General features: G+C 38.6%; 2 protein-coding genes across 3 annotated transcripts in view; both read right to left on the reverse strand.

The window, feature by feature from the left end:
* The window catches only part of scai (suppressor of cancer cell invasion), a 71,986-nt gene extending 61,777 nt beyond the window's left edge, over positions 1-10,209 (reverse strand). Inside the window, exons 1-2 of the mRNA XM_028602440.1 lie at positions 9,903-10,209; positions 8,689-8,813 (exon numbers count right to left, since the gene is read on the reverse strand). Of these exons, the coding sequence (XP_028458241.1) occupies positions 8,689-8,795 (107 nt within the window). The 5' untranslated portion in view covers positions 8,796-8,813; positions 9,903-10,209. The remainder of the gene's footprint in view (positions 1-8,688; positions 8,814-9,902) is intronic.
* Positions 10,210-15,390: 5,181 nt separating this feature from the next.
* ppp6c (protein phosphatase 6, catalytic subunit) overlaps positions 15,391-16,982 on the reverse strand; it is a 10,076-nt gene continuing 8,484 nt past the window's right edge. For both annotated transcript variants that reach the window (XM_028601444.1, XM_028601443.1), the window contains 2 exons: positions 16,070-16,279; positions 15,391-15,973 (listed from right to left, as the gene is read on the reverse strand). In XM_028601444.1, coding sequence (XP_028457245.1) covers positions 15,725-15,973; positions 16,070-16,279 — 459 coding nt within the window. In that variant the 3' untranslated portion in view covers positions 15,391-15,724. The remainder of the gene's footprint in view (positions 15,974-16,069; positions 16,280-16,982) is intronic.

Here is a 16,982-nt window from a genome sequence, read left to right on the forward strand (position 1 = left end):
CCTGATTATAAGATGACACCCCCTCCTTTAAGACAAATTTTTGGAAAAATACTTTAAGACCAAATCTTGTTTTTATAAAGAAAATAAATTGTATTTGAAAATAATTCTAATAAAAACACATTGAATAAAACAAGGGAGGCTGTTGTTTTTAACATCTTTTAAATAAAATTATATTTTCAATATCTTTTAAATTACCGGTAAATATTTCCAAGGCCTTCAGCTGAATGACTGCTCTGGTAATGGGCATCCCATCACTCTGTTTTTCAGTCACGTAATCACACACTCTCCTGTCAATCTCTTGGAAGTGCCCACTTTGAAGACCGCGGTAAGATTTTCTATGGCGTTTGCATGTTTACTCTCCATGACAAAGCCTAGTTGTACTTGTGTTCTAACTTCTGACTTTTTTTTGTAGCTGGATAGGTCATTTGTTGCATGTGACGGATGGTGACTTTCTTCAGTTAGTAGGGCAACACGCGTTTTACTTGTTTCGTCTTGTTGGCGACATCCGTTGTTGTGGGTGCATTTCCATAAAAAGAAAAATGTCTAGACCCAAAATATATTTTGTATTTCCAGGAAAAAGAAAACAGTCTTATATAATGTAGCCACCATTAATGGTCTCTCTCTCTCTCGCTCTCGTAGAGCCGTAACAATTATTAATTTTGCTGTACAATTAATTGTCTCAGAAATAATTGCGATCAACAATATTGTATCTTTCAGTCAAATTTAAAATTATTTATTTATTACTTTTTCAAACAAATAAAGTTTTTAATGAATCCCAGGATACATCTTTTGGTTATATCCTTGATAATGTCATAACACAGGCACACAGCCTATGAAGTAAATCACAGCTCTTTATTATCATAAAACATTGTTAAATGAACATAAAATTAATAATAGCACAGGAATTTAATGTCCTCCAAAAAAAGGTGGGGGGTGGTGATGGTGGGCAAAAAAAGATTTAATTAGCGGGTTTGTCGGGCAGAAACACAGCCCAGGCAGCTTCAGCCAAGGATTTGTGGAGTTGCTATGGCAACAAGTGACAGCTGCAGCTAACATAGCATAGCTCAACGGTGCAACCAATAATCACATGTATACAATTTGGCATATCTAAACAAAATCAACAATTACCATCAACAGTCATACCTCTTAGGACCTTAGCTAATGTTAGAAGTTAACTGCCGTTAAACAAAGAATCCACGATTACGTAAAACAATGCAATTAGACAATTATGTAATTATTGTTAAAGGCCTAGTTAGCTTTTCACTGAATAAGAGTGTAAATTGCCCAGCCCATTTTCCGCACTTGTAATTAGTATTCATTGCTGGCAGGTTGTGACCCAAATTGTATCTGAATTGTCATGACCAGGGATCAACCTGTGTTGACAGACTTGGTTTGAATTTACAAAAGAAGGGTTGAACATGGGTCAGATAACCCTGGTCTGACCCTGGTCATTTGTGTGAAATAAGGCAAGTTGCTTTCTCAAAATCCCAGACTACATTTGTTTTCTGAGCTGGACTCATAGCAATCTCAGTCCCTTACCTGAAGAAAAACAATGACATTAAATACATTTAATTGAATTAATTTATACTGTTTATTGATCCCCAGTGGGGAAATTACAATTTACACTGTTAGAAATCACTACACACAGGCCTGAAATACAAACAGACATGCTCAAGACCTATTCATGCACAAATGGAGAGATGTCAGAGTGAGTGGGCTGCCAGTGCTGGACCAGAGTGCCCTGAGCGGTTGGGGGGTACAGTGACTTGCTCAAGAGCACCTGGTCGTGCCCAGGAGGTGAACAGGCATCTCTTCAGCTACCAATCCACACTCTGTACTTTGGTCCGTACTGGGACTTGAACCAGCGACCCTCCGGTTCCCAACCCAAGTCCCTACGGACTGAGCTACTGCCACCCCAAAAACCTATTTGAGGTTTCCTTAAGATAAAAGAACACAAAGCTGCTCCCACAGAGAAAAAGTGTATCTCCTTCACCCTCTAATCACACTCTCACAACCTTCTGCTCTCTCTCTCCGCTTTTCATAACACTGATGAATTGAAATTCTGGTATTGTTGCTAATCCTCTCTGTATTGTTTCCAGTTAGGTACATGTGCTGCATGTGACACAAATACCTCTCTGCTTTGCTGTGTGAAGAGCGGACATTGGCGTTCAGAATCCCGTCCATATTCCAAAAAGGAACCACATATCCAAATAAAAATTACTCCCGCAACACCGAAAGTAATTAGCATGTGTATAGAAATTATGTGAAAAGTAGGGTTGTGCCGATGGACAATATCATCGTCCATCGTGATGGCTGGCATCACGATGAAGAGCCACCATCATGATGTGTCTCTCCCCCCCCCCGGTCACACTAATCCTAGTCGCGGGCGTCGGTCTTAAACTAGCAAAGACACAAAGACAGGACATAGGGCTCCTTAAGTGCAAGCTACTTTTACCCCCCTTTACGTGCAACCTATTTGTAAAAAAAGACCATTGCTTTGAGCGGACTGCTGATTGGCTGTAGTGATACATTCTCTCTCTCTCCCTGTCAGTTGTAGCTTGCTCTACCTTCTAGTAACGTTGGACGCAGCAGTCTCGAGTGAGAGAGAAAAAAGCGTTAAAAGTGGAACGCTATCACACTTTCCTTTCTCCCCTCATTGGACTAAGTTTGTCGACACTACTCTGTGCGTGCATCAATAAGTAAGTCTGAGGTCCTGTAGGTACGTGACAATGTTATGCAGGATTTATGAATGTACGTTAGCAACAGGCTAATTCACGAGGGTGCCATTTTATGTGTGAGCTAATATTGTTCATGTGCGCTGCAAGAGTTATGTTTCTGTTTATTGAATGCGTTATTCAGTGCAAACATAACCGTGAATGTAGTTTAAACTCAGTAATGATGGCATATTAGGTTATTACTGTCACTCTGTTGAAGGCAAACGTCCCACTGTACTGTCGTTACGCAGATCACGGACATCTGATTGACTTTACTGCACCGTACTTAAGTGAAAGTAGGTCAACTTGTAAAACCTACCAGCAGGGCACCATTTACAGAGGGCATTTATATGTATCTCTAATCGTTTCTATGTTAACTGTTGGCCCATAGCAGTAGAAAAAAATATTTATGTAAAGCTACCCCCGCCCCGGCCCCGACGACGATATCATCGTCCATCACGATGTTTACTGTAAACATCGTCAACTGCCAATTTAGGGGACATCGCCCAACCCTAGTGAAAAGTTTTATGTTTTATCTAATTTATTAGAATTACATTTTTTTTTAAATAACATTTGGCACAGTGGAAAATGTAAAATCTAAGGTTTGTGAATTTTTGCCATGCTTGTATGATAAAAACTCAACCCAGTCTCATGTCAGTTCGTGATGCCATATTTTTAAAACTATAACGCTACATCTTTCAACATGTATTTAGCTGTTATCATGGTATGCATTACTTTATTTTAATAATATTATTTTGGTCTTAATACCGGTGAAATATTACAGTAAATAAGACAGAACAGTAAGCTACGATATGAGCCGAGCTGGGCGCATTCAAAGCCGATGTCCCACGATGCAATGCGTGCATTCATTCACAGAATCAGACAGTGATCAGCGTGTCTATAACGCCAGTATCGCTTCAATGTACGTAGGGGATAATGTAGAGCGTTGTTATAGCGAATACAACGACGGGTTGATCAGGACCCCGACGCCAATCTTCTTCTAGCGGATTTATTGATAGCTCTCCTCCGGAGGGAACAGAACTGCGTCCATGGCAACGCTCTGCTATGCATGGCAACGGTGTGTTATACTTAGCAACGTTATCAAGCAAGCCATGTAATAAATATATATATAATCAGTAGTTTTGTCACCAGCAACAACACGTTGCTCAGTTTTGTTCCAGTAAGTAATAACATTTAAAAAAAAAATCAGCTGAAGACTCCGGAAGTGACGTCGGCGGATAGAAAGGATAGAAATACATAATATTCGTAATATTGATGTTTTTGTCTAACGTTGTATTTGAGGAGTTAAACAATAAAGATAGCATCAATAATAAAATACAGTTTAATGTATTTGTGTCATGTATTGTGTGCTCGGTCGGCCGGCATCAATCTGAAACTGAATGAAGCCCACTCACAGCAGACAGCAGAAATAGGAGCCGAACACGTCCTCCCACCCACCCCGGAAGAACTACAAGTGCTCAAGCTTTGTAACAGATTCTAGGACGTGTGTATAGTGGGAGTTGTAGTTTTTAAATATATCGGTATATTTCTCATAAGTACAAGTTGGTAGTGTAGAATTTTGGATACACCCTGGGGTTTTCTGGGATGGGGAACACACTGGTGTCATCAGATTTTAAAAATAGAATCGTTAAATAGGTGAAAATAGCTTATTACCATATTTGACAGTGCTTACAGTGGATAAACTTTGGAGACCATATCTACATGATAGCTAAGGTCCAGAGCTTTTTATAACTGCTGGTTTTATGTGTGTAGCACCTTCTGTTGCTAAATGACAAGCCTTCAAACATGGACTGGGTTCAAGGTTCAGAGGTCAATATTTCAAAGCAGGAGTAATGGATGCTTTCCAGACTGACACATACTCTCCAGGTTGAGACCTTTCCAACGATGTGTTTGCTATAGTCCTACAACAAGGTTTTAATTTTCACATATCATAGGAACCATTTTGTAAGCTATACTTTATTATCCCCAAAGGGATATTTGCATTGAGTTCAAATGCTTCACAAATAATACTTGACATATTGTTTTATCATACAGATGACATACTTACAATAACAAAAATAAACAAAGTGATATGTAGTCAGATTGAAGCACATCACACTGCCACAATCTATTGCTCATCTTTCACAAACAGTGAGCAACACACAACCCTATATGCATCATGAAGCTATTCCCTGCAGCCTCAAGCAACATTATTTAAAGTTTTAATTGAGATAGGTCCAAATTAGGGCTATAGTTTAGAATTATTTAGTTTACATTAGGGTACCCATTTCTTCTGCCAGAGGATAAGAGCTACTTGGCATGGAGGATAAAGATTGATCAGACCATATTATCTGTGCTCCCCTGAATAGTAAGCTTTAAATGAGATGTTTTTAGATATGGCTGACATATTAAAATGCTCTGTAATGCAGCCTTGTATAACATAAACCCTCTGATTCACTGTGAGTGTCTGCTCTAAATGATAAGACACAGTTTCAACACGTGCCTTCCAGCCAAAGGTGTTGTATATACACACCAAGCTGCCTATAGGAGCAAAGCCGATTGATTGGTTCATCATTTATGACCTCTGATACCCTCTGACCCATGTCACGACCAACTCCACGAGCAACTATAAGTCAAAAGGAGACCGTCTCCTTGAGCTCGCTGTCCTCTTTATATGAGTTTAAACTCAAACTAAAGTTTTATCTCTTGGAGCGTGCATTTCTCTAAATTCTTATTTTTATTTAGGTTTTCTGCTGACTGAAGGATGTTTTATTCTATTATCTTTCCTGACTCTTGTTATGTGAAGCACAGTGGTCAACTTCTGTTGTGTTTACTTGTGCTATACAAATAAATTAAATGAATGAATGAATGGAATGAATGAAACTCCTCATTTTGTGAAATGGTTGGATGAGATTGTTGGTATGGCACCACATTCTGTTCTCTATTTTAGCAGAATATGCAAAAGTACTTGTGTCTGTGTGCAGTAGGCTGAGGTAGAAGTGGACCAAAAATGCCAAAACACATGTTTGTGTACACATACCCATACAAAGCTATACATCTCTGTGAACAAAAACCTCAGCAAAAATCTGCATAAAATGCTTCCTAAAACTATAGCCCCTTCTTAATTTTGAAAAGGTAGTCTCAGTAAAGGCTACAAAGGTTATAGCTACAAGCTGTAACCATGCTGATTGATATGAGGATCACCTTCTGAATACGAATTAATAGGATAGGCCTATATTATTTCAAAAAAGTCAGTTATTTAAAACAACTAATAATGCAGTGTGATGTTGAATCAAGGTCCCACACATAAATATCCTCATGTTTTTTTTTCCCCCCCTTCAGTTTTTGCTATTAACATTCATCAACTGCAAAATTAGAAAATTGCATTTTTAAATAACTATGCATTGAAAATAAAATGAAAAATGCTATCTTTGTAAGTAGTTTATTTTTTGTTTTTTACAACAGTAGCCTACAAGTCAAAACAAATGCCCCTCAGTCAAACAAGCCATAGGCTATAGTTCTAAACACTCAACTGTAGTTTGTTTATATAGGCAAAGTATTTTTCTGCAACAACGCAAATCAAAGTGCTTAGCATAAAATAACATTTTTTCATAATTGGTATTTTTATTGTATAAATTCTCACATACAACGTGCAGAAATTTGTTTTATTTTTTTTTTACGTGCAGCAATCTTTTCTATCCGCTGAGTGGTAATTACTACGTCACTTCCGGAGTCTTCAGCTGATGTCATTTAGCAACAGAAGGTATAATACCAGCTGTTATAAAAAGCTCTGGACCTTAGCTATCATGTAGATATGGTCTCCAAAGTTTATCCACTGTAAGCACTGTCAAATATGGTAATAAGCTATTTTCACCTATTTAACGATTCTATTTTTAAAATCTGATGACACCAGTGTGTTCCCCATCCCAGAAAACCCCAGGGTGTATCCAAAATTCTACACTACCAACTTGTACTTATGAGAAATATACCGATATATTTAAAAACTACAACTCCCACTATAGACACGTCCTAGAATCTGTTACAAAGCTTGAGCACTTGTAGTTCTTCCGGGGTGGGTGGGAGGACGTGTTCGGCTCCTCTTTCTGCTGTCTGCCGTGAGTGGGCTTCATTCCATTTCAGATCGATGCCGCCCGCCGGCCGACCGAGCACACAGTACACGAGACAAATACATGAAACTGTATTTTATTATTGATGCTATCTTTATTGTTTAACTCCTCAAATACAACGTTAGACAAAAACATCAATATTACGAATATTATGTATTTGTATCCTTTCTATCCGCCGAGTGGTAATTACGACGTCACTTCCGGAGTCTTCAGTTGATTTTTTTTTTTAAATGTTATTACTTACTGGAACAAAACTGAGCAACGTGTTGTTGCTGGTGACAAAACTACTGATTATATATATTTATTACATGGCTTGCTTGATAACAGACCGTTACTAAGTATAACACACCGTTGCCATGCATAGCAGAGCGTTGCCATGGACGCAGTTCTGTTCCCTCCGGAGGAGAGCTATCAATAAATCCGCTAGAAGAAGATTGGCGTCGAGGTCCTGATCAACCCGTCGTTGTATTTGCTATAACAACGCTCTACATTATCCCTTACGTACATTGAAGCGATACTGGCGTTATAGACCCGCTGATCGCTGTCTGATTCTGTGAATGAATGCCCGCATTGCATCGTGGGACATCGGCTTTGAATGCGCCCAGCTCGGTGTCAGTACCCGATCCGTTCCACCTGCACAATCCGTTCTGCGCATGATGTTCACGCATGCGCAGATGATAATACTGTTTTACGACCTGCCCGATCTGTTCCACGCTAGCCTCCACCCAAGCTAACGTTAGTTTAGCAAACAGCTAATTTGGCTAACCGCTAGCCGACAAATAACGCATGCGCAGAACGGATCGTGCAGGCAAAATAATGTTAAGTCAAACATACAGCAAAATTAAGGCTTTACAGTAACAATAAAGACAAGTATTGAGTGATTGTATTGTAAATGAGCACAAGTAAAGTAGAACTGACGTAACAGCTGTTATATATGTTAACGTTTGTTTTGAAGTTTTATTTTGAGGGTCTTTTAAAAGTTTGCACGCTGTCTCAGCTAGCGGTTAGCCGAATTAGCTGTTAGCTAAACTAACGTTAGCTTAACTGTGGAGGCTGACGGATGATTAAAAAAGCGATTATTGGGCTAAAAATACCAATAATATCAAAGCTGTATCCAGCTTCTCTGCTGCAGCCGAGTGGCAGAAGGTTTCGTGCTGCGATTACGTAAGATGCTTCTCATTAAAATACATTAGTATAAAAAAACGTGACCCCAACACGTAAATCTTCACAATAACGTAATGGTATCACGTTCTAATAGATTTAATTTCGTAATGCCATCATGAACTGACGTGAGACTGGGTTGTAAAAACTTGTGTAGCTATTACTCTAAATACATGACAAATTTATTTTAATCCTGCTGAGCTCCGTCAAAGACATAGTAATGCCTTGTAAACTGGGGCACTGTTAATACACCAAGAACACTCAAAATCACATTTAGTGTTATGATCAATATTATATTTGCATATTTACTAAGCACTGTCCTTTACTGCCAGATTTTGGGTTGATGGTCAATTCTAGCCTCTGTTTAGGTGAGACCCTGAGTAGGCCTTTCAGACTGCAGGAACAACATTCACCAATCAAAGCTGTGCAATAGTTTCTGTGAAACCTGAGAGGCAAAGAAAGTACGCAATTTGCCCCATTCCACTGAAGTGGAAATCACACCTGTTATGATATCAGTCTAGTGTCTTTAGAGAAGTGGGCATGGTTAGCTAATGGACAGTGTCAGACTGACACATCACATAAGGGGGTGTGGTGTTGTTAATCTGAGCAGAGCAGGTTTGCAGAGTCCTGAGGATGCTGGAATGCGGACCCGGAGCAGAGGTACAACAGAGTAAGTAAAAACTGACCTTAGCCCATTGAAGAGTTGTTTGGACTTGTCCAGGAGATAGCAGAAATCTGTGACAGTCTTCCTTTCACCTAATGGAATATCATCCTCAGTCTCAGCTCCAGTCATGACACTAACTTTTCACACCTGATTACAAACAAAACAAAAAAATACAGTAAATAGGCTAGACCAAGGAGAGGTACTGCATTAGAAATAGCCTACATGGTTAAACATATTGGAACCAGTGGCAATTAGACCAAACTACCATTGGTACCACTGTGAACAATAGCTACATTTCAACCATTTTGATATCAAAACTATTGCCACTAAACAGACATTACTAATTGCAGATATCCGAGTGTCTGGTGCCCTACTTAAATATGAGTAGAAATAAGGAACTGTGGAGGAAATGTGTCACATGGTCACCCTTTTTAGGTTGACTTGGGCTGTCCCAGATTTCACTCTCACAGTGGCTGCAACCTCCAGTTTGCTAAGATGAATGTGCAATCAGATCAAGGCAGCACAGTCAGGTCACAATGTTCAACTAATGCTTCGCCTTATTAAAATAATTTGCTACCAATGTATATGACATAACAGTTAATTTTGTTCTAGCTTTCGGAAATTGGGTGTCTGTGTGTGCCTAAATATGATTTAAGGAAGCTGTAAGAGTCGCCAGAGAAAGTCTGTAGGATAACCGTAGATGCTGCCTTCTGTACATCAAGTGTACAATTCCTTACTTAAGAAGGATCGTTAACACCTGCGTGGCTGTATGTATGTATCTCAGTAACGAACGGTCAGTAACAATGCACCAGCTGAAGTGATCAGCTGGTGCATTGTTTCTCAATTATTAACTTTGCTAGTTAGCTAGCTAACTCAGCTGTAATGTACTAGCTAATAAACTAGTGCTAATAAAACTAATGTTGACAGCAATAAACTCGGTTAACATTAATCTACCTTACTAGCTAAAGTTACTAACGAGACCAAGCTTAATTGGGCCGTAAGCTATGTGTCTAACGTTATTAGCCTTCTTTTGTCGCCAACATTGGCGAAATTACTATGGCAGGACACCACTCCATTAACGTAACAACAAAATGAACATCTGGATATTAATGTTTGATAACAAAGATAGCGAGCGGTAAAGTTAGCCAATATTCTTCATTTAAGAAAGATAGGTAACACAGCCTGGCTGCAGTGGCTGTAACCACCCCTGCTTGTATAATTGACATTTCTTCTTACCTTGCCAGCTGGCTAACGTTGATGAATAGGATTGACAATACCACAGTGATGTTTCTCAAAAAGAAACAGTGCAAAAGCCACGAAGAGCTGTGTAACGTTAGTTGAAGCGCGCCTTTCTTGGCATCTCGCTGTGTGACTGACACTGGACCGCTGTCCAACGAGCCGTAGGCTATCGGCTATCCCCCAACAACGTGGATGGGACTGCTGTCGGTTGAAGCTATGAAAGGATGTTGTCCTGTGACAGAGGAGGCAATAGGAGGACAGCCGCTGGCTCTCATGGATGTATCGCTGGATCTGCTCCACTATAACTGGCTAGCTACTTCCGGGTCAACATTTTCAAAATAAGCTTCTCTTACCGTTTTTTTTCGATTGCTAAACGACAGTGGGCACAACTGGAGTCACATGTCACAAAACTCTAACTCCAGTCTGCACAGCAGCAGTTCATGTGGACCAAACTCTAGTTCGTTTCTCATTGCTTGAACACAGTTTTCAAAACTCTACACGCTTATCCCATGACTTTAACCACAACGTGCACAACACAAATGCTAACACACATTGCTGTCAAAACTGTTAACCACACATTCAAAACAGAATAGATTTCAGTCTGCTGCCTATTAAATACTGCTGATTGAAATTTTAGCTGAAAGCTTAAGCAGGTGTCTTGTTTTAGACTAGTTAGTGAGCATATATGGTATTAATACAGAGAAAGCTCAGAAAGCCTTTTTTTGTATACAAACACCAAATAAGAATGAAACAATTATACATTGTACCGTTTGAGAGAAACAGGTAAAAGAGCAAAGATACCAATATGTCCAGGTAAGATGTCTGAAGTTATGTACACAGCTATAAAAAAAAAGTGAAAAACACTATCTTTACAATAGTAAAACTGTATTCTTACTGTTTTTCAGAAAGTAATGGAGGTGAAAGCAATGGAAACACCACATTCATTGTATTTAGAGATGATGCAGACATCCAATGTGATGGAAGAAAACTTGCCACATGATGCTGGAGAGAGGCAGAATTAGTCACACTATTCTTTGTTACTGTTACGTATGTACATTTACAGTTTTTCTTGATTGCTTTGACCTGCTTATAGAAACTGGGATCTACTTGGTTTTCATCTCAGCAGAGCAGAAGACACCTCTTGCAAATGTGTTAATCCTTTCTCATTGGATTGACACATTTTCCGCACCCTTTTGCAGAACAGTTAACACGGATGTCATTCAAGCAGTCCAAAGTCCATTGTTTTACCTATGGTAACCAAACAGAAACCATCTGTTCCTAACTATTAGAAACTACCTACATCAGTATGAAATCACTGAAGCACCTGTTTGACACTCCTTCACAAAAATCTTCAATTAGCAATCAGTCTGCAGGGATAGGCCATGGCCCCATTGTCAAGACAGAAGAAACTGAGTATAAATAGTAGCTATTTCTTAAACTCTACAGTAATAAATGTTTATACTTTACTGTAATATATTTATATATTTCTTAATTTCTTATACTAGATTTCATTTTGGTTTACATGTATTTTGTGTAATATTTACAGTATTTTAGTTTTCAACCACAGTTTGAAAATAAGAATCAATGGAATCAATAAAATTAGCATCAAAGCATTTCTGATTCTGGATCCAATTCTTTGCAAGAAGGCAAATTTGACAACAAATGGCTCTGGCATGAAAGCTACGTACAGTAATAAGCTACAATAGAGATAGATAGAGATACTTTATTTATCCCGACGGGAATTAAGGTGTCCAATAGCTTTTACGCAACATACATCCACATAGGCACACTGACATATGACATCCAAGCACACATACTGATAATTACAAAGAAAGATATCAATAGTGTGCCCTTACAGTAACGTTTGGTTGTAGCATTTTTAAAGGAGCGGTGTGGAAAAAACTGCAGAAAGGTGCAATGGTATCATAGTGCAAGATAGCGTCAGTGCAAATTCTATCTATCCATGTACAACAGGCAACACAATATATCAAAAATATAATAATCATTACTTAACTATACATAGACACTAGTACAAAACTTGAAGAAAAGTTTAAGTTACATAAAGTTGAAAACTCTCCAGAACAAAAGGACAGCATGGTGTATTGACCATACATGCAAGCTAGCAAAACATGACAAGCAATGGTGCACTGATTTGCACTGAGTGCTGTATTTTGTATTTTGTTGTCCACTGTGTAATGGTTGATTGGAAGAGCTCATACACTTGTTTGCAAGTTGTGTTGTTTGATGGCAAAATTTGCTTTTGTTGCATATTTTACAGTTTTTTTTTTTACAGTTGCTAGGACACATTTCTCAATACTTGGGTCACTTTGTCAAAACTCTTCACACAGTGAGCACAACAGAAGTATATGTGGTCTAAACTGTGGATCATTTATCATTGCTTTGGCACAAAATGCATTCAATGACTACATCTTTCAAATGACATTCATTCTTTTCTCACTTTAACACAACAACCGCCAAAACTCTATGTACCTACAGGCCAATTTGCACATGCTAACATACTGTTTTCAAAACTGTTAAACTTAAGTTCAAAACAATAACATAATAAAAAACTGAATAAAACAGCAATTTGCTACATTTCTACAGTACTATTGTTATGAAATATATTTTGAATCAAAAAAATAAATGCTATGAAAACAATTAGACCAACCACAGCTGATTCTCATTATGGCTGAACACCTACACAGGTGTTACTCTTTCAATTTCATTACAAAAGGAGACAACCTCAGAATAGTTTTGTATTGTGATGTAAACATGGACCCAGCCAGAGATGGAGAAGTGTCTGAAAGAGGAAGAAGAGTGGCTGGGAGGGGGTGAGGAATTCATATGCGTGGTGGAAGAAGAAGAGGAAGATCAAGAGCTGTAGTCTCAGATCAGATTAGAGCTACTGTAATTGATCATGTAATCAATAATGGTCTCTCAATGAGAGAGGCTGGTCAGAGAGTGCAGCCAAATCTGTAACGCTCAACAGTGGTATCCATTGTTAAGTTTTCCAGCAAACCAACAGTTAACTTGTATTCTGCATGGCATCTGACTGAGCTGCACATTACAGAAGTAAATGAATAACTGAACATAAACTACTAGAGACAAAATACTATATTGAAGAAAACTGCTGATTTTCATTCCTTCTTGTTCACCTTACGTAAAAATTGGTATATTATACAATCTATATCTTTTCCTTAAATAAACTATTGAGTAGTGTCAAGTCACTCAAATTGTCTATCTTGTCAAACTGTCAAGATGAATAAGTTTGTAATTTCTGTATTGGTGTTTGATGCTAGTGTTTTTACTCTGTGTTCTGAGTGACTGTGTGTGTTATCTCGGTGAGGCTTGTGCATAGTGTTTGGCTGCACTGAGTTTTGAGACGTGTGTTAAGAGTTGTGTTGCTTTGAATGAGTTTTGCAGGTGATGTGAACTGTTTAGCACGTGACTCCAGTTGTGCCCACTGTCGTTTAGCAATCGAAAAAAACTGTAATACATCCATCAGTAGTCAGTCCTGTTACAATGTGTGACATATGAGAAGATTGCATTTTAATTCCAACAGTCAAGCTGTATCGGCAGAGCAATAATCAAGCATTAATATTTACAACACACAAACAATACAAACATTTATCATGGTTGATAAATCATGAGAAAATGAATGAATGAAAAACACTCAGAAAAAGGACGTGCATGAATGAATAACTACATAATTTTACATAATAACTGATATACATCTACAATTTAAATTATTTTATTATATTAAATGTTATTCATATTCGTATGTGTGTGTTTGTGCGCATATTTATTCCGCTTATAGGTGCGTTTAACTATGCATGTCAAGTTGTTTTTCTTTCCCAACCCGGCTCTGCTTCTGTTCTTCTTTACATTATATTTATCTATCTAAATTCCTCATACTTTCCTGTTTTAGTTGGCTTTATATTGTATCCATTTAGCCCAGCGTCTTTCATACTCAAATTCTTCACACAATGAGCTTTCCTTAGTATGTGCCATTTCTGTGTCTGTACCTGAAAAATCACCAATAAAGGCTTCTAAACCAAATATTACACAACCGGACATGTCCCAGCAGTGCCCAGAATTTGGGGAGAAATGACCAGCATTGGCCGAGATTACAGCTATGTCGGCTTCTGAACCAAACACTACCCAATCGGACAAGTTTCAGCAGTAATACAACCTGGAATTGGGGAGAATTTAACAACATTGGCAGTCAACATGACATTGTTTACTGCCGTTAGCCATGTAGCTACTTTAGTTAGCAGCTGACACTAATAGAATATAGCAACAATTTCTACATTGCAAATAAAGGCTTTTAAACCAAACACTACTAACAGAAAATATTTCAGGAGTAATGTGACTTGGAATTGGGGAGAATTTGACGACACTGGCAGCTAAGGTGACATTGTTAACTGCTGTTAGCATAGCTAGTTACATGGGAAAATGTGAAACATGCAACACAACAACACCGCAAAACACTCCAGTCCTGCCTACTTGGAGCAGATGACTAATCATAGAAGGCCTGCTTAGAGTTGCGTAAGCCTAGAGAAGAAAAATACTGTTGAACCCGGAGTGTTCAGAACAGTTGGAAATCTTAACATTTTAGCTCACAGGGATTTGTCTAAAATACATTTACCTCATTATTTGGCCACGTTTAACATGAAAATCCAACCTAACATTGTAGATATGACAAACACAGAAAAGCATAATATGTGACCTTTAAAGGTGCCCTGCCACAAAAACCGTGTTTGTTATGTCGTGAATGTGAAAATGAACTGATTCCTCCTCTGTAAGTTCTAACCACTGAAAAGAAATAAGCGGAAAAATCAGGCCAATTACAAAAGCTGGTCAGTCTGACATCATGTTGCCTGAGCTCATTACTATTCATGAGCTCGCCTAGTTACGCTGGGTAAAGGATGCTGATATCAAGGCTTTCATTGGCTAGCTTTTAGCCAATCAGAGTCAAGCAGCTTAGCTCGTTGAAGATTAAGAACTGGCACAAATTCGACTGAGTCTTCCTGCTGGCTTCATATACCACACTAGAATGGCTTCAAACAAGGTAACCAACGCATTTTTTCCACAAAAAATGTTAGAGTCCATGGTAGAACAGACATTACCACAAAGTGTGGCAGGGCTCCTTTAAGCACTTCTGGTTAGACACTAACTATGTTTCGTTGCTCTGTACTTGTGACAGTAAAGTTGAATCTAATCTATAAAATACTAGGTTTTGACCTAGTCTTGAGACCACTCTGTGCAAAGGTTTTAAACCTAGCAGTTTGTTTTTCTAAAGAAATTGAAAAATCTTAAAATTAAAATTGCAAGTCACAATGCTGTAGGATGGGCTCAGCAGTTTATAAAGCGGGTCTGCAATTATTACAAATTTACTTTCTACTTCCAGAAATTGTCATTTTAAGAGGCGACAAGTCCAGTCTTTCAAAAGGCAACCATGAGATCAAACTGCTACAATGATAAATAAAATATATATCACTTTATTTGAACACATTATTGGCAGTTACCACCAGTTTAAATGTTTTATTTGCTTAAGTGGGATACATAACATCAAAATTAAACCATTCAACATTTTCTAGTTAAAATATGAAGAAATTTAAAAAAGGTATTCTCATTGAGGGGGAGAAGAGGATGTTTACCTTCATGACAGAACAAAGTCAGTAAGTGCAAACAAACTGTAGCTACTTAAGATTCTGTAGACCTGAAGGAATGTTACTTCAATGAATTTTTAAAAATATGTTAAGTTTCAGAGTTGAGATCTCCAGAGGGTGGAGAGGAGAGAGAACTGGCTCTTGTCATTAGAGGAAGTAGGGAGTGGTTGTTCGGGGTGGTATGACGCGCTCAGAGTCAGGGACAGCACGGAAAAGCTTGGGTTCTCGTCTGTTGACGTCCTTGAACACCATGATAGACGCAATGTTTCCGCAGCGGTAGCAGTAGTTTGGCGCCGACCACACTGTCACCAGCTTTTCGTCAAACATGAACTTGTAGCCTTCATGAACAAGCTGATGTGCACGGCAGATGAGCTTCAGACTGTTGATGTGCACAAACTAAAACAGAAAAATGAGCATAACTTTCAATCAACTGGTGTTACAGGCGTTTCAATTTTCCTTTGATTAGTTTAAAATTTTGTTGACACAACATACCTCATTAGTAACCTTGGAGCCGAACAGCCAGCCTGCACCTCGTGGACTGATAGCCCAGGTGTCCACATCCTCTGGATCTGACCACACAAGATCACAGAAGGCCCCCTTGTGGGGAATCTCCTGGTTGCGTTCAATGGTGCGGATCTGGTCCAACGTCTTAATGTCAGGTGAAAGACCACCATGTACACACAGGACCTGCTCATCTATCAACTTGGATTAGAGATAGAAAGATTTCATTAGAAAATTAGGCAGTTCTGAAAATATCATAGAATAAATACAACCAGTCATATTTTTGATCAGGTTTGATATTGTCTGTAAAAACCCGACCTGCACACTATACTAGAGTAGTATAAAAGGTGACAAGGCATGAAACCAAAATCAGGTAGGGGGTTCTGGGGAAAATCTCCTTAAATATATTTTAGTGATTTTTATATGCAAATTAAGCCTTTTAGAGCGCTTTGATATTAATATACAACTTATTTGATTCCCTTTATAAATCACAATCTACTCTAAATGTGGCGCTGCTTTGTCAGTTTTTTGTCACGCCCCAAATTAATATTCATCCATACCGATATCATGCACACAGAGGAAAACAAAGCACTTTCACTCAATGTGAAGTTGTAGTTGTTCTTCTTAGATAGGTGGAAAAGAGGAAAATATTTTTGGAGGGCACAGCGTGGGCATTATTAATGGCAAAAAAGCTTTAGAGTGACAACATGTTGCAGACACAGTTAATGCCACAGCCTCAGAGGTCGGACCATGGCCCAAATTAAAAATAAATGGTCTGATATTGAAGTTGATGCAAAAAAACGCCTAGCGCTAACCCAAGAAAGTGTTTATGCCACGGGACACTTGAGCTGACCCCTCTGTTAATGCTTGGCTCAAAACAGCACAAAGATTCAACAGGACAGTT

This window comes from Perca flavescens, chromosome 16 (assembly GCF_004354835.1).
Source record: "Perca flavescens isolate YP-PL-M2 chromosome 16, PFLA_1.0, whole genome shotgun sequence".
Taxonomy (NCBI): Eukaryota; Metazoa; Chordata; class Actinopteri; order Perciformes; family Percidae; genus Perca; species Perca flavescens.